General features: G+C 36.5%; 1 protein-coding gene and 1 pseudogene across 3 annotated transcripts in view; one reads left to right on the top strand and one right to left on the bottom strand.

Annotated features, from left to right (window-relative positions):
• USP9X (ubiquitin specific peptidase 9 X-linked) overlaps positions 1-25368 on the top strand; it is a 125305-nt gene that overhangs the window by 82555 nt on the left and 17382 nt on the right. For all 3 annotated transcript variants that reach the window (XM_060087967.1, XM_060087965.1, XM_060087966.1), the window contains 11 exons: positions 1609-1734; positions 2695-2820; positions 3877-4043; positions 10742-10850; positions 11080-11226; positions 11808-11954; positions 12705-12927; positions 15194-15414; positions 18219-18409; positions 21955-22128; positions 24796-24937. In XM_060087967.1, coding sequence (XP_059943950.1) covers positions 1609-1734; positions 2695-2820; positions 3877-4043; positions 10742-10850; positions 11080-11226; positions 11808-11954; positions 12705-12927; positions 15194-15414; positions 18219-18409; positions 21955-22128; positions 24796-24937 — 1773 coding nt within the window. The remainder of the gene's footprint in view (positions 1-1608; positions 1735-2694; positions 2821-3876; positions 4044-10741; positions 10851-11079; positions 11227-11807; positions 11955-12704; positions 12928-15193; positions 15415-18218; positions 18410-21954; positions 22129-24795; positions 24938-25368) is intronic.
• Positions 13773-15065, bottom strand: LOC132482582 (large ribosomal subunit protein eL33-like; annotated as a pseudogene).

Genomic DNA, 25368 nt, shown 5'->3' with positions numbered 1-25368 from the left:
ACTACAGTACTACACGATCCTAAATTTATTGGAACCACAGATACCCAGGGCCGACTGTAAAGTTACATGCAGATTTTCGACTCCTAGAATGTCTGTCCTCCTAACCCCCATGCTGTTCAAGGATCAACTGTAGTTGATTTAGCCTGTTGCCAGCCTCTCTTCCCACCTTGACAGTCTTAACCTCCAATTCTGAACTTATTTTGACTCTGTTTTTACCTTGATCCATTTTACCAAAGGTTCTCAAGACATGCCACAATTCAATGCCTATTTATGAGAAGTCAAACTACGCATTTGACTTGTTCTATATGCATCATAAGTGATGGTTTACTAAGTTACCAATAGAAGATAAAAGCTTCAGGAATATAGATTTTCTATTTTAAGAATGAATGGCTTAGGCCTTGAGATTAGAATATTGATTAGATATGTGATACTATAATAATCACATATAATTGAGGTAATAGCATTTATAATTGTTTTAGGTGTGATGATGATACTGTGGTTATGTTTAAAAGGAAGAGCCCCCTCTTAAAAAAAAATTGTTGAAGTATTACAGATGAAATTATATTTAGGATTTGCTTCAGAATAATCCTGGGGTGGGGCAGGGATGGAAAGTGAGGGGAGTGGTTAGACAAAGTAATTTGGGTCCTTTGTTCATAATTGTTGAAGCTGGGCGGTGGGTACATGTGAGTTCATAATCCTTTTCTCTCCATTTTCATTAAAAAGGGTAATGAAAAAAAGTGGCCCAAGTCTTAAATTGTTTTGCATTAAAGGTACCACGCTTACTAGGATTTTTTAAAAGTGGTGTTCTTCTTAAGATAAAAACAGATTCTTATCGTAATCCCTGACACAGGAGCTTAATGAAGAACACAGAAAATATAAATGCTCCCCTCTTTCACTTTTCTCTTTTATTCAGAAAATGTGCCACTGTGTATACAGAGGTACATAATAGCCTCTAATCTCAAGGAGCTCACAGTCAATAGGGCGCTAAAGGCAAAATTAGTAAAAACAGACTTGTCTTAAATACTGTTGTAGAAATACTTACAATATGGAGAAGAGTTAGAACTTGAAAGGCAGTCAGAATTTGCCTGGCTAATAATGACTTAAAAGTAATCTTTTTTCTTTATGGGCTTAAATATTTGGTCTGGCACCTTTTATACATCAGTATTTTTATTCTGTTATTGATATTCCTTAATTTTTCTTTTCTAAAAAGAGTTTGATGACCAGGGTGAATGGGGAGCAGCAGGGTCTGCCCAGGAGCGTGCATGTGAAGTACTTAACTGAGTTTCTAGACAGGACTGCAACCAGTCAGTTCAAGTTTATCACTCACCTCTACAAGTTATGCTGAATGCAGATGTAGAGACACAAGTTGGATTGATCTAGAATGGGGGTTTGCAGAGGGATATGTGGCACTCCACTACACAAGAAAAAGAGGAAGCCCAGACATTGTTGGCAATGCAAAGAACTTTTTGTGTAAGTCACGCGGGTTCTACAGTGTATTGAATATATACAGAAGGGAGGTCATCCTGAGGGAGTGATGACGAGTGAGGAGCAAATGATTGGATTTGGTTATGTACGCAGTATTAAAGTAAAATATTTATCTTTTTTCAGATCAACCAAGTTACTCATGATCAAGCAGTGGTGCTACAAAGTGCGCTTCAGAGCATTCCTAATCCGTCATCTGAATGCATGCTTAGAAATGTGTCAATTCGTCTTGCTCAGCAAATATCTGATGAGGTTAGTATAAATTTGTAAGGCTCTGAAATTCTGGAAGGTTCGTTTCTTTCACTTTTGACCCTCTCTTTATGTAGAAATAACCCTTATCACATTTTGGGGCTTAATTTTCCTAGGCCCACTCACTTTAATCACTGGCTCAGTCTAGATAAAGTTCCCTTAACATGAATTTTACCTAATGATAATATTAGTACTTTCTGGTTTTAATCACCTTTATGTACAATGAACAGCGTCCTTTTAAAGCATATAATTAAGTGAAATTTGACAAATACATATTTGTGTCACACGTCCACCATAGTCGAGACACAGAATGTCTCCATCACTCTTTCCATATGCCCCTTTGAAGTCTATTCTTCTTCCCTGTGTACCCCTGGCCTCAGATAACCACTGATCTTTTGTTACTATATAGTAGTTTTCATTTTCTAGAATTTTACACAAGTGGAATCATACAGTGTGTTCTTTTATGTCTGGCTTCTTTCACTCAGAATAATGACTTTCAGAATTATCTGTGTGGTGTGGACCATTAGTCCATTCCTTTTTATTGCTGAGTAATATCCCATTATGAATATTCCACGTTGTGTTTATCCATATACTTGGTAAAGGACATTCTCTTTCTTAGCTGTGAATAAAGCTGCTGTGAACATTCTGTACAAGTGTTTGTGTGGACCTAAGTTTTTATTTCTCTTGGGTAAAAAACTAGGAGTGGAATGGTTTGATCACCTCTGTAGTCTTTTTAAGGTTCTTCTGAAAGTTGTGTAGAGCCAGATAATAACTTGGAGAACATACTTTGTGGTATTGCTGTTAAACGAAATAATGGGACAAAGGCAACTTGGGAACCTAAAGACAGTGGTACTACTTCACAGCCATTCCTGTTTCCTTTACAGGGAGAAACATTTTTGCTTTTCTAGTGATTATTCCACTCTAATACTGTGTCAACTGTTTTGATTACTCATTATCTTGCAGGCTTCAAGATATATGCCTGATATTTGTGTAATTAGAGCTATACAAAAAATTATCTGGGCATCAGGATGTGGGGCATTACAGCTAGTATTTAGCCCAAATGAAGAGATCACTAAAGTTTATGAGAAGGTAAGAATTATCGCAGAAATATATTACCTTTAAGAAAATGTTTAATTGTGCAGGAGGCTGAATTATTATGTCTGCCATCTTAATATAAAACTGTCTTTTTCTACTTCTCACTAAAGTCAGGTATAATTATTTCATACTGAATTTTTTTTCTCCTATTCTCTTTATTCTTCTTTCATCATCTTTCTGTCCTGTGTATTTTGGTTTAGGTAACTCAGTTGTGATATCATGGCATTTAAGTATTTTTGGCTCTCTTAAAGCATTTAAGAGTGTCAGCCAATTAGGTATCATCCTTGATCTTCCATTAGATTAATCAAGTTATTTACAGAAGAGAGACTGTGTTTGACTCTTTGATTTTCTGTTATATATACCTGCCCCTGATAGCCACTGCTGCACATTTAGAAGGGGAAATTAAGTTATAGGAGCTTCCCTTTTATGGCCAACATAACCGTGATTTGCCTGGGATGTATGTTGATGTCCTATACTGTTGGTTATTCACTCAGGTAATATTTGAATGCCTGTTCTTTTTCAGGCAAGTACTATAAATATTCCTTATTGATAACTTCAGGTTAGAATTTATTAGCTACCTACCCAAGCATATTTTAGGTCGTAAAACCTTCAGACCTTTCCTGAACGGTTGTCTGAGACAATTGCTTTTGAATAAAATGGCACTATAGGTAAGCTACATAATGGGACTAGTCAGAAGTTGGGTACTCTGACTGCAGTGCCAGAGTGGTTCTTGAGGAAGGAATGATTGTTGGTGCAGAAGTACACAACTCAGAAGGTCTCTAGGAGCTTGGGGGACAAAGAAGCACGTAATATGCTCAGTGTGCTCCTTCAGCTATCCTTGGGACGTAGCAAAAGAATAGAATTAGACTTTTATCATCTGTTTATACTCATTTCCGTGCTATTTCAAAGGGGCCTCAAGAGTTGTAGGTAAAGAAGCTGAGGCCAAGTGGTTTAAGTGACTAGGTAAGTTTTAAGCACTAACTTGAAGTTTGTATGAGATTTTTCTTAAATACATCTCTAGGTAATTTGTCCTTGACTATAATTTTACAGACCAATGCAGGCAGTGAGCCAGATTTGGAAGATGAACAGGTTTGCTGTGAAGCATTGGAGGTGATGACGTTATGTTTTGCCTTGATTCCGACAGCCTTAGATGCTCTTAGTAAAGAAAAGGCTTGGCAGACATTCATTATTGATTTACTGTTGCACTGTCACAGCAAGTAAGTGTCTTTTTCAATTGTAAGAAATTTGATCTTATTTTTTTAAGCAGAAATGAATGAATTTATGTTGGCAGAATTTATCCCAGGAATCAAATATTTATTGTCTCTATAGCACACTAATGTTTAGGAAATTTTTATTTAACTGTGTTTTGCCTGGACCTGAATTTGTTTCGTTTTACTGTCTACAAAATGTGAACATTAATTCTCAAAGTAAAATTAATTTTTCTGTAGTTCCAGAATTTAGTTTCACCTAAGAGGTATGTATTTTAGCCCATTAAAAAAATCTGGTTTACAAGATTTAAATTAAATAGGACATTTAGCTTCCTTTCTTAGATACCTAGAGCCAAGTGTTTTTTTTTTTTTTTAGTGAAGTTGTTAAGTCAGTGTGGAATTCACAAGGCATGGTTATGGTAAGAACTTTTGCATTTTACCGTGAGAATTAAGACCAATTATAAAGTCCTAGTTTTTCTTTTTTTATTTTTTTTAAACATTTATTGGAGTATAATTGCTTTACAATGGTGTGTTAGTTTCTGCTTTATAACAAAGTGAATCAGTTATACATATACATATATTCCCATATCTCTTCCCTCTTGCGTCTCCCTCCCTCCCACCCTCCCTATCCCACCCCTCTAGGTGGTCACAAAGCACCCAGCTGATCTCCCTGTGCTATGCAGCTGCTTCCCAGTAGCTATCTGTTTTACATTTGGTAGTGTATATATGTCCATGCCACTCTCTCCCTTCGTCCCAGCTTACCCTTCCCCCTCCCTGTGTCCTCAAGTCCATTCTCTACGTCTGCGTCTTTATTCCTGTCCTGTCCCTAGGTTCATGAGAACCGTTATTTTTTGTTAGATTCCATATATATGTGTTAGCATACGGTATTTGTCTTTCTCTTTCTGACTTACTTCACTCTGTATGACAGACTCTAGGTCCATCCACCTCACTACAAATAACTCAATTTCATTTCTTTTTATGGCTGACTAATATTCCATTGTATATATGTACCACATCTTCTTTATCTATTCATCGGATGATGGACACTTAGGTTGTTACCATCTCCGGGCTATTGTAAATAGAGCTGCAATGAACATTTTGGTCCATGACTCTTTTAGAATTATGGTTTTCTCAGGGTATATGCCCAGTAGTGGGATTTTTTATTGCCACTTTTTAAGTGGTTTCCTTTGCTGTGCAAAAGCTTTTAAGTTTCATTAGATCCCATTTGTTTATTTTTGTTTTTATTTCCATTTCTCTAAGAGGTGGGTCAAAAAGGATCTTGCTGTGATTTATGTCATAGAGTGTCTGCCTATGTTTTCCTCTAAGAGTTTGATAGTGTCTGGCCTTACATTTAGGTCTTTAATCCATTTTGAGTTTGTATTTGTGTATGGTGTTAGGGAGTGTTCTAATTCCATTCTTTTACATGTACCTATCCAGTTTTCCCAGCACCACTTATTGAAGAGGCTGTCCTTTCTCCACTGTACATTCCTGCCTCCTTTACCAAAGATAAGGTGGGGCCTCCCTGGTGGCGCAGTGGTTGAGAGTCCGCCTGCCGATGCAGGGGATACGGGTTCGTGCCCCGGTCTGGGAGGATCCCATATGCCGCGGAGCGGCTGGGCCCGTGAGCCATGGCCGCTGAGCCTGCGCGTCCGGAGCCTGTGCTCCGCAACGGGAGAGGCCACAACAGTGAGAGGCCCGCATACCGAAAAAAAAAAAAAAAAAGATAAGGTGGCCATATGTTGGTGGGTTTATTGATTACTGTAGCTTTGTAGTATAGTCTGAAGTCAGGGAGCCTGATTCCTCCAGCTCCATTTTTCGTTCTCAAGATTGCTTTGGCTATTCGGGGTCTTTGGTGTTTCCATACAAATTGTGAAATTCTCGGTTTTCATTTTAAGAGCATTTATTCAGTGACATTAATTTTGTTTTGGGCTTCTTTTTGTGCAAGTCAATCAAATTTGTACAAAATTTAGGTTTTCCATCATCTTATGTCAATCTAATTTTGACCTTCATAAGGTAACTTTTTAAACTTGAGCTCTAATCAGTATCACTGTTATATGTAATTAATCTATCTCGTATACATTTTGTAAAAAGACACAGGAAATGTTCACTTTGTTTATTCTTTCACGTTCCATTCAACAATGACAGAAATCACTGATGAAAAGTTAGTATAAAGTCAAAATAAGCACTTTGCTGACATGAAGCCTAGTGGTAAAGTTTTTTTGTTTGTTTGTTTAAGTGTACGTGGTGTGATGGAGTAGTAGGTTCAACTCACTCCAGGGGATGCTGTAAAGTAATTTAGTGGTCTCAAGTGGGAATCTCTATTATTTTAGAAGTTCCTTGGTAATTTCCTTGAAGACATCTAGTTCAACCTATTCAGAAAGTTCTTTGATGGGATCCCCCCCCCCCCCCCGCCAAATAAGCTTGAGCTTGCTATCTCTTTGAGAAAACTTTATCATCGTTAGACAACTCTGTATGTTAAGAAAGATAAATAGGTTGAATAAGTCTGGAGGAGAGGAAAGATGATTAGCCATGAGTTTTGATGAAGTCAGACCTGGAGGTACAAATTTCTTAATCTATGCTGATTTTTTTAAATTTTAAGCTAAATTAGTTACTTATGTCACTTTCTTTGCTACTAAGTATCAAGGAACTCCGTTTAATAAGTTTCCTGCTCTCTACTTTTACGAAAATCCCCATTATAGGAAATTAGAACCATTTGACTCCTCTTCTCCCTGAAACTTGTGCACAGTGAAGTCAAAAGTACCGTACACAGCACTTCTTCTCATGCCTCTGTTGTCTTGTCTTTGACAACAAGGAGGGTCTTCTAAGGTTAAGATCTTTTTTGAACTTTAGGTATCTGACTTTCTTCCCTAGTACTGACTCTCACCCTGCCCTGCAGTTTTAGTTATGTATGTATGTATTTATTTATTTTTATTTATTTTTGGCTGCTTTCGTTCATTGTGTGAGCAGGCTTCTCATTGCGGTGGCTTCTCTTGTTGTGGAGCACGGGCTCTAGACACGCGGGCTTCAGTAGTCCTGGCTTGTGGGCTCTAGAGCGCAGGCTCAGTAGTTGGGGCGCATGGACTTAGTTGCTCCACGGCCTGTGGGGTCTTCCCGGACCAGAGCTCGAACCCATGTCCCCTGCATTGGTAGGCGGATTCTTAACCACTGCACCACCAGGGAAGCCCTGCCCTGCAGTTTTAAATCATCCTATAAATATCAGAGTACCGGGCTTCAATACTTGCAGAGTATATCTTGCAAAATATGATCGTGTTGTTTTCCTGCTTAAAATCTTTCCATGTCTTCCCATTGTCTTTGAATTAAGTGTAAACATTTAAATTTGGTTTATAAGCACTCCACAGTTTGGCTCTTGCTTCTACGCAGTCGAAAATTTCAACTTCAGGGCCACATTTTCCAGTAAGTTTTCCTTATCCCTAGAGGTCTCCCAGACCTCTGTTCTTTTTAGAAGAGGTCTGCTTCCACATAACAACATTGATATTTTGTTGTAATTGCTTGTAATTGGATTTGAATTCCTTTAAGTGGATATGTGGTTTTTTTTTTAAGCCTCCTCCAGCACCTGTTGCTTTATACTCTGCCTGTTTAACTCCTTTATGTTACCTTGATGATCCATGGAGGCATTTGAGTTTGCCACTCCTGGCATAGTGCTTTCAAGGCACAGCTGAGTATTCTGGTAGAAGAGAAAGGGATAATGCAGAAAAGGAGATTAGTAGGCGTCAGTTTACAGAAGGCCTTTGATGCTGAGATCCAAATAGTGTTAGATTTTAATATTGTAGGCAGTCTCACTGATGAATAATTTATCAAGTACCCATTATGCACCAGGCAGTGTTCTAGCTACTGGGAATATAGCAGTAAACAAAACAGACAAAATGTCAGCCTTCTTGGAGTCTGTACTAAAGGGGATAGGGAGTGGGAAGGGAAGACATATGGGAAAATATATAGTATGTTATATTAATAAATGCTATCGAGAGAAATAAATCAGGAATGGGGATGAGTGGGGAGGCAGGGTCATTGGAGTTCAGTTTCATGTAGGATAGTCAGAGAAGACTTCCCAGAGAAGGGTGACCTTTTAAACAGAGCTCTGAAAGAGTGAGGTAGTGATCCATGCAGTTAATGGGGGAAGTGTGTTGGGTTTTTGGGTGGGATCGTTTTGTGTTTTGTTTTTCATTTTAAATTGTATTTTTTTATTTTGTTCAGCTTTATTGAGATATAATCAGCATATAACTGTAACCTTAAGGTGTACAAAGTGTTGATTTGACAGTCATATCTTGCAGTATGATTACCACCATAGCCTAAGGTTAGCTAACACCTCCATCATATTTCATTTTAAATTTTATTTTATTTTTATATGAGAAATATACACTTTGGTCATCTGAATGACCAAATATATATTTTTTTTAATTTTTATTTTTTAATTGAAGTATATATAGCTGCTTTACAGTGTTTCAGGTGTACAGTACAGTGATTCAGTTATACATATATATATTTTTTTCAGATTCTTTTCAATCATAGATTATTACAAAATACTGTATTTCCTGTATTATATAGTAGGTCCTAGTTGTTCATCTATTTTATATGTAGTAGTCTGTTAATCCCAAATTCCAGCTTTACACACACACACACACACACACACACACACACACACACACACACCGGGGGAAGTGTGAGCAGAAGAAACAACAGATGCAAATGTTCCAAGGCAGGAACATGCCTGGCATGTAAAGAACAACATGGAGCCGAGTGTGGCTGGAACAGCAGAGGTGGGGGAGTTGTAGGAGGTGAGGCCAGAGAGGCAATAAGCAGCCTGCAAGGATTTTATAGATCATTGTAAAGACATTAACTTTTACCCTAAGTGAGATGGGAATCCATTGGGTTTTTTTGTTTGTTTGTTTTGGTTTTGGGGTTTTTTTTGGGGGGTTTTTTGGGGTTTTTTTTTTTTTTTTTTTTTTTTTTTTTTTTTTGGTTTTTTTGCCGCAGCATGCGGGATCTTAGTTCCTTGACCAGGGATCAAACCTGTGTCCCCTGCATTGGGAGCATGGAGTCTTAACTACTGGACCACCAGGGAAGTCCCCCATTGGAGGGTTTTGAGCAGAAGAATGATATGCTCTGAGTTAACATTTTAAGTTTATTCTGGTTGCTTTGCAGGAAAGGCACTTAGACTATTTCATTAATCCAAATAAAAGATGAGAGAGTCTGGAAGTATGGCAATAGTAGAAGTGGTGAGAAATGATCAAATTTTTAGTATGTTGTGAAGATACAGGCAACAGGATTTTTTAGTAGATGTGTTTCTTTTGAAGCATTACCGAAGTCTGCATGTGTGAGGGGAGGGTTCATCAGGAACTGACAAGCATCAACTCTTTATAGACCCTCACTCTATTTGGGCCGCATACCTAACTTTTTAAAAATAAACTAGGGCAGTATGAATGACGTATACCTCTGAAAATCTGGTAAAAGTTATGGACCTTCTCCCCAACAAAACCAAGTACTCCTGATGTCAGTTTATTTGAATTCCACCAAACCTAACCCACAAAGCTTCTAAAGGTCCCTATGGTTTATAGGACCATGTACAGGTTTCAGAAACCTAAAAAATATCCAGGAGGGAGGTTAGTACACAGAATGTATACTGTCAAGTTCTTACATTGAACTAAAAATTTCTAAGCTGTCTATCAGCTAGCACATTAGCAGAAACATAGTTATTCACCAAATGTAGTTTGTTAATGTCTGTACGATAGACAAATGCTTCGTTAGCAGATACTTTTTGAGCATCTTCCGTATGTCAGATGTTGTTCTAGGTGCCAGGAACTCATGCTTTAACAAAGCAAAGCCCTGCCCTGAAAGAGCTTACTTTCTAATGGAGACAGACCTCCATCTTGTAAACAAACAGTATTTATACATCTGGTAACTGGTTCTTAGCACCTGTTATATGCCAGACATCATTTTTCATTCTGGAGGCACAGTAGTAAACTAAATAGATGATGTCTTTGCCCTCTTGGAGCCTTTATTCTAGTGAGATCTGTATAGTATACATATTTTTTAAGAGACCCATGATGCTCAGGTAAAATTCCCAGTACTGTGACCAGAGACAAGTTTTTCGCATGGGTAATCATAGAATGTTGTATAATACGGTTGTTCTCAATCTTTAGTACACGTTAGAATCACCTGAAGGTTTTATTAAAACACAGGTTGCTGGGGCCTGAGAAATTGCATTTTTAACAAGTTCTCAGATGCTGCTGATGCTGCTGATCTGGGTAACATGCTTTGGGAATCACTAGTATAATATCAGGGACATCTGCAGCAGCATCCTTATTGTGTAGTTGCAACAGAATTTGTACAGAGTTGTTCGCTCCAGAGCACAATGGAATAATTCTATGGAATGCCCAAAAGATGCTTAAGGCTTACTGTATAACTCTTATACCTAGAGGAACATTTCTAGCCTGTTCCAAGAAAGGGGTTTTAGAAGGTATCCCTTGAACTCTTCAGTGACAATTTGAGGTTTTAGTTCTTAACACACAGCCTAAGTTCATCTGTTAAACGTTGCTGCTTAAAGGGGTGTTATGTATTCTTGTATTTTTACTTTCAATTTACCTACCCCTTAACACCCCACCCCCACCCCGAGAGACAGTGTTGGAATCTTTTTTTTTCTTTTTCTTCATGAAGATAATATATTAAATGTGAAACTTTTTTTTTTTTAGAACTGTTCGCCAGGTGGCACAGGAGCAGTTCTTTTTAATGTGCACCAGATGTTGCATGGGACACAGGCCTTTACTTTTCTTCATTACTCTGCTCTTCACCGTTTTGGGGGTGAGACATTTTTTAATATACTTAACATTGTGATTCATTCTTGTACATGGAACAGTCAAGAATTTATGGTTTTAGCTTGTATTAAAGTTAGAGCAGTCTATATTTATTTTTTAAATATTAGTAATTTCCCATCCTATGTTAGTCATTTACTCTAGTTAATTCTGGATTTTAAAAAGTGGATTCTGAGCATGGATATGTAAATTCATATTATTCTACTTTATTGTTTCAGAGCACAGCCAGAGAGAGAGCTAAACATTCAGGCGACTACTTTACTCTTTTAAGGCACCTTCTTAATTATGCTTACAATAGTAATATTAATATACCCAATGCTGAAGTTCTTCTCAATAATGAAATTGATTGGCTTAAAAGAATTAGGGTAAGTTGCATTTAATGCTGTGTTTATCATCAATAAATACGATATTTTATTAATAGTTTATAGTTTTGAGCATTTTGGTTAAATGAAAAACAAAGAGTAATAAAAAGGACCAAAGAATATACTCTGTGTTGGTGGATATTACTAACTCATGATTCACAGAATGAATGCGTAAGTAGTTTTGTCAAATGCCTTGCTTTAAGACTTGAAACACTGATATTCAGCTTCTTCCATTTTAAAATGGGCCTATTTTGCAAATTTTCATCTTTTAAAAAGTATTTTTGAATTGTTTTCATCAAAAAATGAGTCTGATAGACTAGCACTTAATTTAACTTTTGATCTTAACACCTGATACTTTTTACTTAGAGTTGTATGAGAATTTATTTCCGAAGAGATTGGTATCTTTTAGCCTTCAGATGAGCATTTCTTCTACTAGTTTGTAAAGCCTACTTCTAGAAAGTTCTGAAGAGAAAAAATGGCTTAGAATGGAAAGATTTGAAGGAATTGCCTCTGTCTAGCTCACTCTTGTTCTGACATCTCACCGCCCTTTCGTAAGTTAGGCATTTGATATTTTTCTTTGGCAGGATGATGTTAAAAGAACAGGTGAAACAGGTGTTGAAGAGACAATCTTGGAAGGCCACCTTGGGGTAACAAAAGAATTACTGGCCTTTCAAACCCCTGAGAAAAAATATCATATTGGTTGTGAAAAAGGAGGTGCTAATCTCATTAAGGTAAGTTCTGTTGGCTTGGTCCTAAGCTGTGTATCATTAACGTTCTACATGTTTATTAGCAAATCTGTCTGGTTAATTTATGGTATCATGTCTTTGGTGTATTTTCTTTATCATTTCTCTTTTCCACTTTTAAAGAATATAGAGGTTACAGTAACTTTTAAAATATCGTTTCTAAATTTTGTACATGAATAAAATTTCAGTACTGTGTGAAGTAAGTAAGCACTATTTAATTTTTCTGTTTAGGAAATCTGAACTTTTTATCAGACTATTCAGAATGAGACAGACCTCTATTATGTAAGACTGTGTATGTTTACCATGTTTCTTTGATGAGTTTTTTCACGTACGTGGTAACTCAAGGAAACAAATAGTATCATTTTAGGACATTTAATTTTTATTCAAAATGAGCTTTGGTATACATGTGATTAAAAGAGTAAATTTACTTAATGTGAATTTTTGTTAAGTGCTACAGTCAAGTCATCCTTGATGAGTTTTTAACCTGAGAAATTGGGTTTGTTTGTTAATTGTAGTAAATAGTGTTTTGAAGTGGGATCTTTTTATTAGAAAATCCAAGTAAGTTTTCTGAAATGTAATGAAATCTTGAATTCTGACAATTAATTTAACATTATTTCCTTCCAAGAGACATTTCTTTCTTTAAAAAAAATACACACCCATACGCATATATAACCTCACATGTATTTTTATATAAATATGTATCATTGCTAATACATAATCCGTTTTTCAACTTTGTAGGAATTAATTGATGATTTCATCTTCCCTGCATCCAATGTTTACCTACAGTATATGAGAAATGGAGAACTGCCAGCTGAACAGGCTATTCCAGTCTGTAGTTCACCAGCTACCATTAATGCAGGCTTTGAGTTACTTGTAGCATTAGCTGTTGGCTGTGTGAGGAACCTCAAACAGATAGTAGATTCTTTGACTGAAATGTACTACATTGGCACAGCAATAACTAGTAAGTATTTTAAAATACAGAGTTCTGATGACAGTTCTCTAATGTGTTCAAATTCTGTTTTCCTTTCAGTAAACATCTTCAACTCATGTTTTCCTTTCTTTCAGCAACTAGTATAACATTTAAGACCGTTACAAGCAATGAGTCTTAATGTAGAAAAGTTTTCAGATGTTTGTTAAATGTCTTCCTGTAAGTGGTACAAGTATTGAGCAACAAAGTAAATTTCATTTCAGTCAAATCTGGAATAAAATCCAAACTCCAGAATAATAAGCAGTCAAAATAAATTTCAGAGTTCAAGCTTAAAAATTCAAATTACATGCGTTGGAAAACCTTTCAGGCCCTCACTTTAGAAGCTCTTTAATGTTATTTTCATATGAGTTCTAAGAGAATCTGGTTTTAAAGATAAGAATGTGAGAAGATAACATTTTAGTGCCCTTGGTCCTCAGTTAATGCTCACATGAAGCCCATGAAATAGACTGTAGACTGTAGATCTTACTGATATAGAACTGAAGCTCAGAAGGGATGAGGGCAATGTAAAATGACTGAGACAGCAGAAATAAGAAAGCAAACCACAATGGAGGCTGTTCTGTTTTAGGAGAAAACCATTTATCTGCAAAGCTGAAGAATATAATTGATTATAGTAAATTTTTAAGAACATGTCAAATTATTTTTTGATATGTTGTATTTTGGAATATAAAGACTTTTTAATAACATTTTAGGAGATTCTGATTAAAGTTCTTAAAACGTTAGACAGTCATTCTATCAAATTTGTATATAGTAGGGTGAGGGGTTTTGTTTGTTTGCTTTTAAACAAATCCACACTTTTATTTATTTAGTTTTCAATAAGTTTAAGCCCTCAGGGGGTACAGCAGCACACAGATTCTGTGGCCAGTGGCCTTAGCAGGAAGGTTGCTTTGGTATTTGACACGAACCAAGCCACTGTTTCCATGAGCACAAGTTACCTTTCCCCAGATTCTTCTGGTTTTGTTCAGTTTGCCACCAGGAGTCACTGTTGTTCTTTGCTTTGTACACATGAGCACATCTCTTGCCCAAGTAGAATTCAGTTTCATCTTGGGCATAAACACCTTCAGTTTTAAGAAGAGGAACCCTCTGGTTTCACAGGATCCTGCTTATAGCCAGCAAAAATAGAGCCTTGGACCACAGCCTTCCAGACCTATTTGCTGTTTTAGAAGTCCTGTTCCCAGCACTCCTCCACAGGCTCCAAGATGGCAGAAAGAGAAAGGCTGCTTGTTTTTAAGTAGTACATTTGTGTGGTAAAAATTTCAAGTACCAGAGAAGGATGTATTCTAAAACATTTTTCCTGCCCATTCCATTCCCCTGGTCCCCTTTGATAGCTGTAACCGTTACCTTCAGTTCATGTCTATCCTCCCAGAATCTCTGAGTATGCAAAATCCACATATAAAATCTTTGTTTGTTTGTTTAGTTTTTTAACCACAGATTGGTATGGAGTGCACAGTGTTCTTCACTTTGTTTTCCCCTTAATATATCTGTGATTGTTTCCTATCAACACGTAAATATTTATCTAAATCCATTTATTAGCTATATACCTTTCTACCTTTCAGTTCAATATACTATATAATTTAATTGGTCTTATAGATGATGATATTTACATTGTTTCCAGGTTTATACTAGGTAGAGGGAGATGGGCAGTGATGTACAGTTCTCACAGAACTCAAATCCAGTATCTCGTTAGCTCCTCAAAATAACATGGTGATTATAGGCAAAGCACGTGTTACTCTTATTACTACATTTATTAAGAAGGAAACAGAGGCTTGCGTGAAGATGAAAGAGTTGCTAAGCATCAAAACCTGGATGTGAACCCAGGTGATATCTTAGGATTATTTAAAACTTAGTAAGCTATCATATGTTGATATATTTGTATAACATTTCATGCCAGAAGGAGTTTGAAGACACTTGAAAAAACATATAAAAGTAGAAGTTAAAGTTCATAATGACTAAGTTATAATAAAGTTAACATGTAGAAATTAGCCTTGTACCATCTTGTGAGACTGCCATAGAAGCAACATCAGATAAAGCATGGGTTCATAGATGGTGGGGTAAAAATCTATATAGTGGTATGTGTTGCTGTGTATCTTCGATTTGTTGAGGGTGAAATGCATGCCTAGAGCACTACTTCAGGTGGCTGTAGGAGTAGTGGAATTGGTAATGTTAATTTATCAGCTTAATAAAGTCTAAAGTGGACAAAATGTTTTTATTTGTACTACAAGAATCTCTTGTCTTCTCTCAGCTTGTGAAGCACTTACTGAGTGGGAATATCTGCCACCTGTTGGACCCCGCCCACCAAAAGGATTTGTGGGGCTGAAAAACGCTGGTGCTACTTGTTATATGAATTCTGTGATTCAGCAACTCTACATGATTCCGTCCATTAGGAATGGTATTCTTGCAATTGAAGGCACAGGTAGTGATGTAGATGATGATATGTCTGGGGATGAGAAGCAGGACAACGAGGTAAATTTTATTTAGCATTTTTGTTTTCTGTGTTTGAAGTTCTGATACGAGATACTGTTGTTCTCTTAGAAAGCGTTAGACTTTCACTGGACCTGTTGGCAAATATTTGAAAATAAAGCTAGAATCTCCCGGCACAGACTGCTACCTCGACATAGTGCTCACTACCTACTAGACTTGCAACTACAGTTAGTTTTTATGATAGTTTATATGTTTTAAAGCAATAGTTAATGTACTCACTTTTGGGGGTTTGGTATAATTTAGAGTTTGTATAATGATAAGAATCTTCATTTTTAGTAATAGTCTAAATTATATTTTTACTTTTCTGTTTGATATTTTAATTATGTATCTCCATTTATTTATGCCAAGATATGTGCTATGCCAGTTTCATTGTCTGTGCTTACTTTTAGATTACTTTTGCATTTCTCCCAGATCATAACTATTTTTGCTTAGGAAACAAACTTCTACTTGTAACAAAATTTAGGCTCCTACCAAGTATGCAATGCAGAATAAAGCTGTGAAAAAATTAGGTTGTAGTGGTGGATCAGAGTTGACATAACTATGGCATGGTTCTTTAAAGAAGAGGCTATGGCCAGATTTAAGCTGTGGTCATGTTTGTGTCCACCCTGTATTTCTTTGTTTTTATTTGACCTTTTCCCACTCATGGTGTTGTGTTGGTGAGAGCTGAAGAGAGAAGCCAGAGCATGCTCTGATTGTAGTAAATATCTTAAATGGTTCTTTTCTCATTCCCTCTCTTAAGTCACCGAACTATTTTGCTCTGAGGTAGTTTATCACTTACAGGGAGGGCTTCTGAAACATACACTAGACCCCAACTCTTCTCTAGGTCTGCTGAACCGCATCATCCAGGGATTGGGGTCTGAGCATTTTTACTTTTTTAAGAAGTTTCATAGGCATTGCTCACACCATATACCTGGTTAAGAACCACTGCTCTGGGTGAAAATTGGAGTTCAGATTCTAGTTCTGTGATTCATCACTTCTCTAGGTTGTTGAGTTAAGCACAGTAGAGATAGCTAATTGTACCAGCAGACAAAGTATGATACAGTTCAAATAAGGTGTCTCAACTTTGCTCTCATGGTACCCTCTGCTCTGTGTTGTTTCGGCGCCCCATTGCACTGTGGGGTATTTTGGTTTTGGTTTTTTGCCTGTGTGCTTTTTTCCTTCCCTAGACTAAGTTTCTCGTGGGCAGGGACTGGACATTGTCTATTTCTACATCCACGTCCCACACAGAGTTCTGCAGCCACCATTCTCTTTCCATCTCTATGAATTTGACTATTCTAGGTACCTCATATAAGTGGAATCATACCATATTTGTTTTTTTGTGACTGGCTTGTTTGACTTAACGTAACGACCATTTCATAGCATGTGTCAGAATTTCCTTTCTTTTATTTATTTATTTTTGTTTGTTTGTTTGTTTTTGCGGTACGCGGGCCTCTCACTGTTGTGGCCTCTCCCGTTGTGGAGCACAGGCTCCGGACGCGCAGGCTCAGCGGCCATGGCTCACGGGCCCAGCCGCTCCGCGGCATGTGGGATCTTCCCAGACCAAGGCACGAACCCGTGTCCCCTGCATCGGCAGGCGGACTCTCAACCACTGCGCCACCAGGGAAGCCCAGAATTTCCTTTCTTTTAAAGGCTGAATAACATTCCTTTGAATGTATATACCACATTTTGTTTATCCATTTATTCATCAGTGGACATTTGGGTTGCTTCCACCTTTTTGTGGGGGTGGTGCACACGGCGCGGCCTGCGGGATCTTAGTTCCCGACCAGGGATCGAACCCACTTCCCCTGCATTGGGAGCACAGAATCTTAACCACCGGACCGCCAGGGAAGTCCCTGATTCCACCTTTCGGTGGAATTCAAAATTGTGAATAATGCTGCTCTGAACATGGATATACAAATATCTCTTCAGGACCTTTCTTGAAGTTCTTTTGGGTGTTTTACCCAGAAGTGGAATTGCTGGATCATTTGATAGTTTTATTTTTAATTTTTTTAGGAACTGTTTTCTACAGTGGCTGCACCATTTTACATTTCCCACCAACAGTGTGCAAGGGTTCCAATTTCTTTGCACAGAACTTTTTCATTTTCATGAGGTCCAGTATGTCTCTATTCTTTCGTTGCCTGTGCATTTGGTGTCATACCCGATAAATCATTGTCAAATCCAATGTCATGAAGTTTTTGCTCTATGTTTTAGGAGTTTCATAGTTTTAGCTCTTACATTCAAATCTTTGATCTGTACTGAGTAAATTTTTGTGTATAGTGTTAGGGAAAAGTCCAACCTTATTCCTTTGCATATGGATATCTAGTTTTTCCAGCACCATTTGTTGAAGAGTACTACTAATCTTAATACGTATATTGTATTGAATGTTTACAAGTCCGAGCACTCTATATACATTGTCTCATATAATCCTCACAACAGCTACATGAAGAATGTGTTAACCCATTTACACATGAGGCACTTAATTGCTCAAAGTTACTTAGCTTATAAGTAGCAAAGCCTGCATTTGTGTCCAGTTCAGTCTAAGTTAATCACTTTACTGTATTTCGCTATATTTACCTACCTCTACGATACTTAGTGAGGGTTATTCCTTTATGACAACTCTTAGTGAAAGGGGTGGGGATATAAACACTGATATTGTAAACTAAAATTTATAAATTGAAAGTTAAGTGCTTTGGAAATAAATAGAAGTACAGGTGATTTGTTCACTAATCGTTTAGCATTTGTCTCAACATATTTTTACTCTACTTTGAAGTTAGGTTAGCTCATTAATGATAACTTTTGGTTTCTAGAGCAATGTTGATCCCAGAGATGATGTATTTGGATACCCTCAACAATTTGAAGAGAAACCAGCATTAAGTAAAACAGAAGATAGGAAAGAGTACAATATTGGTGTTCTAAGATACCTTCAGGTCATCTTTGGTCATTTAGCTGCTTCTCGACTACAGTACTATGTGCCCAGAGGATTTTGGAAACAGTTCAGGTAAAATATGGATGAATAGTAATTGGGATACTGCTTAAACCTTTATGACTATCTCATGACACTAACATTAAATTTCTAAAACCTATACTGGAAGGCACTTTTATGTTTAATATTTAAGCAGTAGTAATAATCAAACTTTACTTCCTAGTTAGGTTTGTTTTCTCATTGTCCCCAAAGGAGGTAGAAAGTGTCATAGTAAGAGGCAGCATTCTTTAGTCTCTTAAGATGTTAATAATTTTTTATTTTGAAAGCTTCTACTATTTACATAAGTAGGGAGAAGAGTATGAACCCTTATGTATTCATCACTCAACTTCAACAATTGTCAACTCATGGCCAATCTTATTTAATCTACACTGCCATCTACTTTTTAGATTGTTTTGAAGCAAATACATAATTTCATCCATAAGTGTGTCAGTGTGTATCTCTAACGTCTTTTTTTTAACATGACCATGATACTATTATCATGTCTTATAAAAATTCCTTAATATCCTTGTCAATGTCTGATTTTACCCAATTACCTCATAACTGTTTTTTACTATAAATTTTTTGAAATCATGATCCAAGTGAAGTCCATATGCTGCAGATGTTGACTTGACTCTTTAGTCTCTTCTAGTCTTTTTTCACCCTTGTAGTTATTTGTTTGGGAGAAAAAAAAAAAAAACAGGTAGTTAGCTCTGTAAATTTTCCCATCTGGATTTTATTGATGGGATCCCTGTGGTGTTTTCTGTTTTCCTCAGTCCCCTGTATGTCATATAAATAGGTAGTGAGATCTAGAGGCTTGATCAAATTCAGGTGTGATTTTTCTTTTTTGGAGTGGATAGACAAGGCTTGCTTCGTAGGTGATAATGATGACCTCAGTGAGGAGAAGTACATAATGTCTGTCTGTCTGTCTTATAATAGCCATTGATCATCATTGCCTAAATGCAGCATTTCATCAGGATTACATAATGGCAACATTCTAATTTTATCATTCTTTCATTTATTAGCTAGAGGAGATCTATAAAGGAAAACTTCCCCATAGCAACTCTTTGGCTATCCTAATGTACAATTTTATAGGAAAGGTGCGATAAATACGTTGGGTTTTGTTGTTGTTGTTAATTTTTTAAAAAATCTTCGATTATGGCTTGATCTTATTTCTCTGGCTTCATTTATTTCATTTTTTTTATCGTCGCCTATCATGTCGTGCACTGTGCTAAAATACTGTAGTACAACCACATATCTGTACTGTGTATGAGAATGCTATAATCTTTCATAGCATTGGGTTTTTTAAATAATAATACTTTTTTTTTTTTTTTTTTTCTGTTTTTTGGCCACACTGCACGGCTTGTGGGATCTTAGTTCCCCAACCAGGGATTGAACCTGAGCCCTTTGCATTGAAAGCACGGAGTCCTAACCACTGGACAACCAGGGAATTCCCTTAAATAATACTCCTTAGAATCCCTTCAAGGTATCTCCCAGACAGCTGAGAGCAGGGGAAGCAATGGGTCACCTGACACTGCCACTCTCGTCCACCTTCCCTGCTTCAATCAGAGCAGCTCCCCTTTTACCTACAAGGATACTACTTAGATTTCTCTTGAAACCACTGTTTTATAATACAGTGACCTCCCTGTGACTCACCGTATAAATTCCTCTAACTAGGCCCTCTACTTAATCCATACTTATTGCTTGCATGCACCACCCTGCTTCCCAGCTCTGCTTTTGCTCTTTTGGTCCCATCACCTCTCAACACCTCTCATCTTCCTCTCTGACTATTCCTGTTCTCATTCTTTCTCTAGCTTGTCTCGTCTCTGCCATAAGGCTTTTAGCATTTCTGTTCTTCCTCTTCCAAATTACTCTCAAGCTTTTTGAGCTTTTGTCTTAAAATTTGTCATTCAGTTATAGTTATTGCTTATCTTATAATGCACTTGAATTTTTGACTTCTCAATTAATTACCCCCTATGCTAGTGGAGCTCGCAGTTTGTCTAGACTAGCACTTTTGGATTATCCACACTTTAGACACATAATATACTGTAGATACATGTGGGTTCGTTAACCACATTTCCCACCCCCGATTTTTTATATTGAATAATTTCAAACCAACAGAAAAGGTAAAGTAGTATAATAATCACCTTTATGATATATAGTCTTTACCCAAATTTACCAGTTGTTAATATTTTGCCATATTTACTTATATGTATACTTGGGTTTTGGTTTTTGTTTGTTTTTTCTAAACGAGTTAATAGTTGCAAATATGACACTTTAACCCCCCTACATGCTTCAACATGTATCCTCTAAGAATAAGGACATTTTCCTACGTAGTGTTTAATACAATTATCACATGCATGAAATTTAATATTTAGTAACGCCTGATATTCATCAATATGTATTTCAGTTTCCCCAAAATATTCTAACTTTTTTTTTTCCAATTCCAGACTGGTATCCTAGAAGGAATCACAAGAATTTGGTTGTTACCTCTTTAGTCTTCTCTAAAATAATCTCCCTAACTTGTCATGACCTTTATGGTACTTCCTTGATTTGTGTGATTATTTCCCCATGATTAGATTCAAGTTAAACTTTTTGGCAAGAAAACTACATAGGTGATGATGTTATATGCTTCTCATTGCATTGCATTCAGAGGCACATGGTATCAGTTTATCTGATTATTGGTGACGTTAGCTTTAATCCCTTGGTGTCTTAACAAATCTCTTCATTGTAAAATATCTTTTAACAAGTGATATATTTGATTTCGAACTCACTATATGCAAATTTAACAGCTGAAATGTAATTAGGCTGAGATTATTTGCTACATAGTAAAAGTGTTACAAAGGAGTTTATTAAGACAGTTCCTCTTGCATACTTAAAATACATTTGTCATATCTGTTGCTTGAATGAATTCACTTATATTCTCAATGTATACTACTCTATAAATACAAAATTAGATGTCATAGTTTCCAGCAGTGCCTAGGTTTTATTAGTATCACTTCTCATTTTGTCATTCACATAATTGTTATTTTCTTTTCTCGGGATTGATTTGCCTAATTTAAATCCTCAGATTATTCAAAAGAGATGAACTGTAAAACAAGTCAAACCTTTCTCTTTTCGATCAGAAAAGTCAATTTAATTAAGAGTAAATATTATCTTTGCACTGTATCTGTAACCCAAATTTAAGCAAAATTAAAGAAATGAAGTAGTAATTATCTACGTAAGAGTGAGATCAGCCACCCAATTTTAACAGCATCTTCAGTTGGATTCAAAATGCATGCTTATACTATATTACCTACAGAAACCATCCTTCCTGGAGCTATACTGTCCATCCAGCCACACCAGTAGTTTCATGGTATTTCTTCCCCACTGAAGTACCACTTTTACTATGAATCTCACTTTCTTCCCCACAGCAATCGATACATAAACGGCATTTGTTTTTTTCTACTTCCTGTAGTTGAGGAATAAAATCTCAGTTTTTATGGTGTCATTTGTGGTTGTATTGCTTTTTTCCTGAAAAATATATTGTATATATTGTTTTGGGAGTGTCGCACATAACATATTTTACTCCATTCATTTCTTAGGCTTTGGGGTGAGCCTGTTAATCTTCGTGAACAACATGATGCTTTAGAATTTTTTAATTCATTGGTGGATAGCTTAGATGAAGCTTTGAAAGCCTTAGGACACCCAGCTATGCTAAGTAAAGTTTTAGGAGGTTCCTTTGCTGATCAGAAGATTTGCCAAGGCTGCCCACATAGGTAAGTGCTAATTTCATACTTAAAGTGTATGTTGTACTGTTTATTTTTACTATTAGTTATGTACAAAAGTGAAGTACGCTACCGATTACTAAATACCTGAGGCTGGATGAATTACATATTGCACATACCTTACTACTGTGGGGGGGGTTGTTTGTTTTCTCATTTTATTACAATGAAGTTTAACAGTACAGAAAAGTCTCAATGAACTTTATGGGTCTGTTTGTTTTTGTCGAATAATATTTGGTTCCTTTAACTCCACCTAAGCTCTTACTATTTCGTACTCTTACACGTTCTTATGTATGATCATGCCTAAGAAAATAAAATGGCATTTTGCATAGCTACAGGTATTGCTTATGAATTTGCCCTTTATCTTAGAATTAAAATAGTTATAATATTGTAAATATGTTAAGTTTAGAAGATGACAGGCATGGAGCACCATTTCCTATACAAATGAAATACTGACTTTTTGATAATAGAATAGCATTGATTACTGTCATTGTCTTTAAGGTATGTTTCCCACACAAAATCTTTATAGCAAAAGTTGACTAAACAAATTGGTTTTGGGGTTTTTTTTTTGTTTTTTGGTTTTCTTAAAGGGGAAGTTGATTAAGGGCTCTTATTGAAAATAGTTAAATAACTATTAAAGTTCATTAGTGATAGATACACGTTTATGCCTATTGTATGGAAGTTTTACTTTGGAACTTCTCTTGTATGTTGTCAATTAATGTTGGTTTGAAATCCCTTCTCACCAGACAATCACAGTAGGATAGTATTTTCTGCAAGTCTAAACAGCATTATATGCAGTCATAGGTTGTGTGTGTATGTGCTTTATTTTTGAACACAGGGAAATGATTGAGGGAGTGCTAATACTATATGTAAATGTTAAACTGCTCATTCTGAATGAGGCCATAAAATTGTTTGCATAGACAAGGCAACTTTTTTTTTTCCTTAATGTCTTTATTGGAGTATAATTGCTTTACAATGGTGTCTTAGTTTCTGCTGTATAACAATGTAAATCAGCTATACCTATACCTATATCCACATATCCCCCCCAGGTGGTCACAAAGCACCAAGCTGATCTCCCTGTGCTATGCGGCTGCTTCCACTAGCTATCTATTTTACGTTTGGTAGTGTATATATGTCCATGCCACTCTCTCGCTTCGTCCCAGCTTACCCTTCCCCCTCCCCGTGTCCTCAAGTCCATTCTCTAGTAGGTCTGTGTCTTTATTCCCATCTTGAGACTGGGCAACTTTTGATCCTTTTGAAAGACCTTGTGCATTAGGTGGACAATAAAATTGTCATTTTAACCTCCTGTTTTTAATTACTGATAAAAATAAAATTTTCTGGTCATCTGTTTTGGTCAGATTTTCTTGGTTTGTTTTAGATAGTTTTCAAAATTATTTGGAAATTATTGATTTTCTTTGCCAAGTGAAAATGTCCAGAGAGCATGATCTTAAGTAAAATCCCTAAAGTTCAAATACCTATTCCACAACTAAATTAGTCTTGTTATATGCTGGAAGGTTGCACAAAGGGTCCTGAGACAATCTGTTTTAGGGTATTTATTTATCAAGAGCAGGGGTTAACAAACTATGGACCATAGGTCAAATCCAGCCCTGCATCTGTTTTTGTAAAGTTTTATTGGAACATACTCCTTTACTTACTGTCTGACCGCTTTCACTATAACAGCAGAGTTGAGTAGTTGCCATAGGGACCTCATGGCCCCAAAAAGCCTGTAATATTTACTATCTGGCCTTTTTACAGAAAAACTTTGCTGACTTCTCAGCTTCAAATGTCCTAGTTTTTAACTGGAATCATAAAATCTAATTTCTCTTTTCTCTTCTATGGGCTGTTCCCCAGTTATAGTAACAGTTTGCTTAATACTTCATATTCCATTCATGTCACTTATAAATGCCTTTATTTGTGTACCTTTTCCCCTAACAAAATTGAAAAGCCCTAAATATGGGGGGCTGTCTTAAACATTGACTATCCCACGGGGCTTTAAACGTGGTAGGCACTCAGTGTATTTGTTGAGTGAATGAATTTAATGGTTGAGAATGAATTCCTCACATCCCATGTTCTAAATGCATGAATATGTCTCACCAGAAATCTGAAAATTCCTTTGGTAGAAAATTGCCACAAGGTGGGATTGTGGCTCCTATTCACATTGCTTATCCCGTATTCATTTGTGTGTTCAAACTTGTGCTTTAGTAAGGTTTCCATTATAGAAGAGGAGAAACATTTAAAAATTCAGCTCATTAATAGATCTAAACAGATGATGGCAGAAGCAGCATGGTAGACTATAAAGAGATTGAGCTGTGAAACCAGACAGAGCTAGCTTGAAAACACCATTTCACCTAGTAATCTTGACCAAATTCACATTCTGAACCCCACTTCCCTCATTTCTGACGTGGAGATGGTGATAGAGAAATATTTGTCATGAAGACAAAGCACCTGTTATGTGTAGTGTGTAAACAACCTAATGTATGCCCAGCAGAGGATAAGTGACCCATAAATGGTAACTGTCATTTATTGGTAACATTTTATGACTTATGGGTTTTGTGTTATAAAAATTGCAACAGTAGTTTTCATTGAGTCCGTAACTAAATAAGATGTTTAGAAAACTAAGGAATAAATTCTCTTTGATCATTTCTTAAATAATATCTTTAGATACGAGTGTGAAGAATCTTTTACGACTTTGAATGTAGACATTAGAAATCACCAAAATCTTCTTGATTCTTTGGAACAATATGTCAAAGGAGATTTATTAGAAGGTGCAAATGCTTATCATTGTGAAAAATGCAATAAAAAGGTATGAATTGCCCAGTTTTGTTTAAAATAATTATGATTACATTTAATGGGTTTGGAAGAATGGTTGTTTTTGTTTGTTCTCAAAATTCACCCTTTTTATTCCCTACCCTGCTTTGTTATAGTGGTAACAGAGTAGTTAAGATAACTGACTTAAAGGTCTGTCAGGTAAAGATGATTGAGAGAAAGGTTTGTCAGGTAAAGACAATTGAGAGAAAATAGTGCCAGAAGGGCTAGGGAAAACAGGTAAAGATAAGAGTGAATCACTTTAGAGGTCATAATAGCTTAATATCAGTCTCTTGTCTGAGTTACACAGGCATTTTTCATCCATATTCAACCAACCTGCTCTTGAACTCCTCAAAGCTACAGAGCTCATAGAGGAAAACATTTCTCCTCTCATGTCCAGAGTTGCTACCCAAGACCAAGAAGTTTGCT

This window comes from Mesoplodon densirostris, chromosome X, assembly GCF_025265405.1.
Source record: "Mesoplodon densirostris isolate mMesDen1 chromosome X, mMesDen1 primary haplotype, whole genome shotgun sequence".
NCBI classification, from domain to species: domain Eukaryota; kingdom Metazoa; phylum Chordata; class Mammalia; order Artiodactyla; family Ziphiidae; genus Mesoplodon; species Mesoplodon densirostris.
Note: the sequence above shows the minus strand (reverse complement) of the source record. Positions and strands in the feature narration are given on the sequence as shown.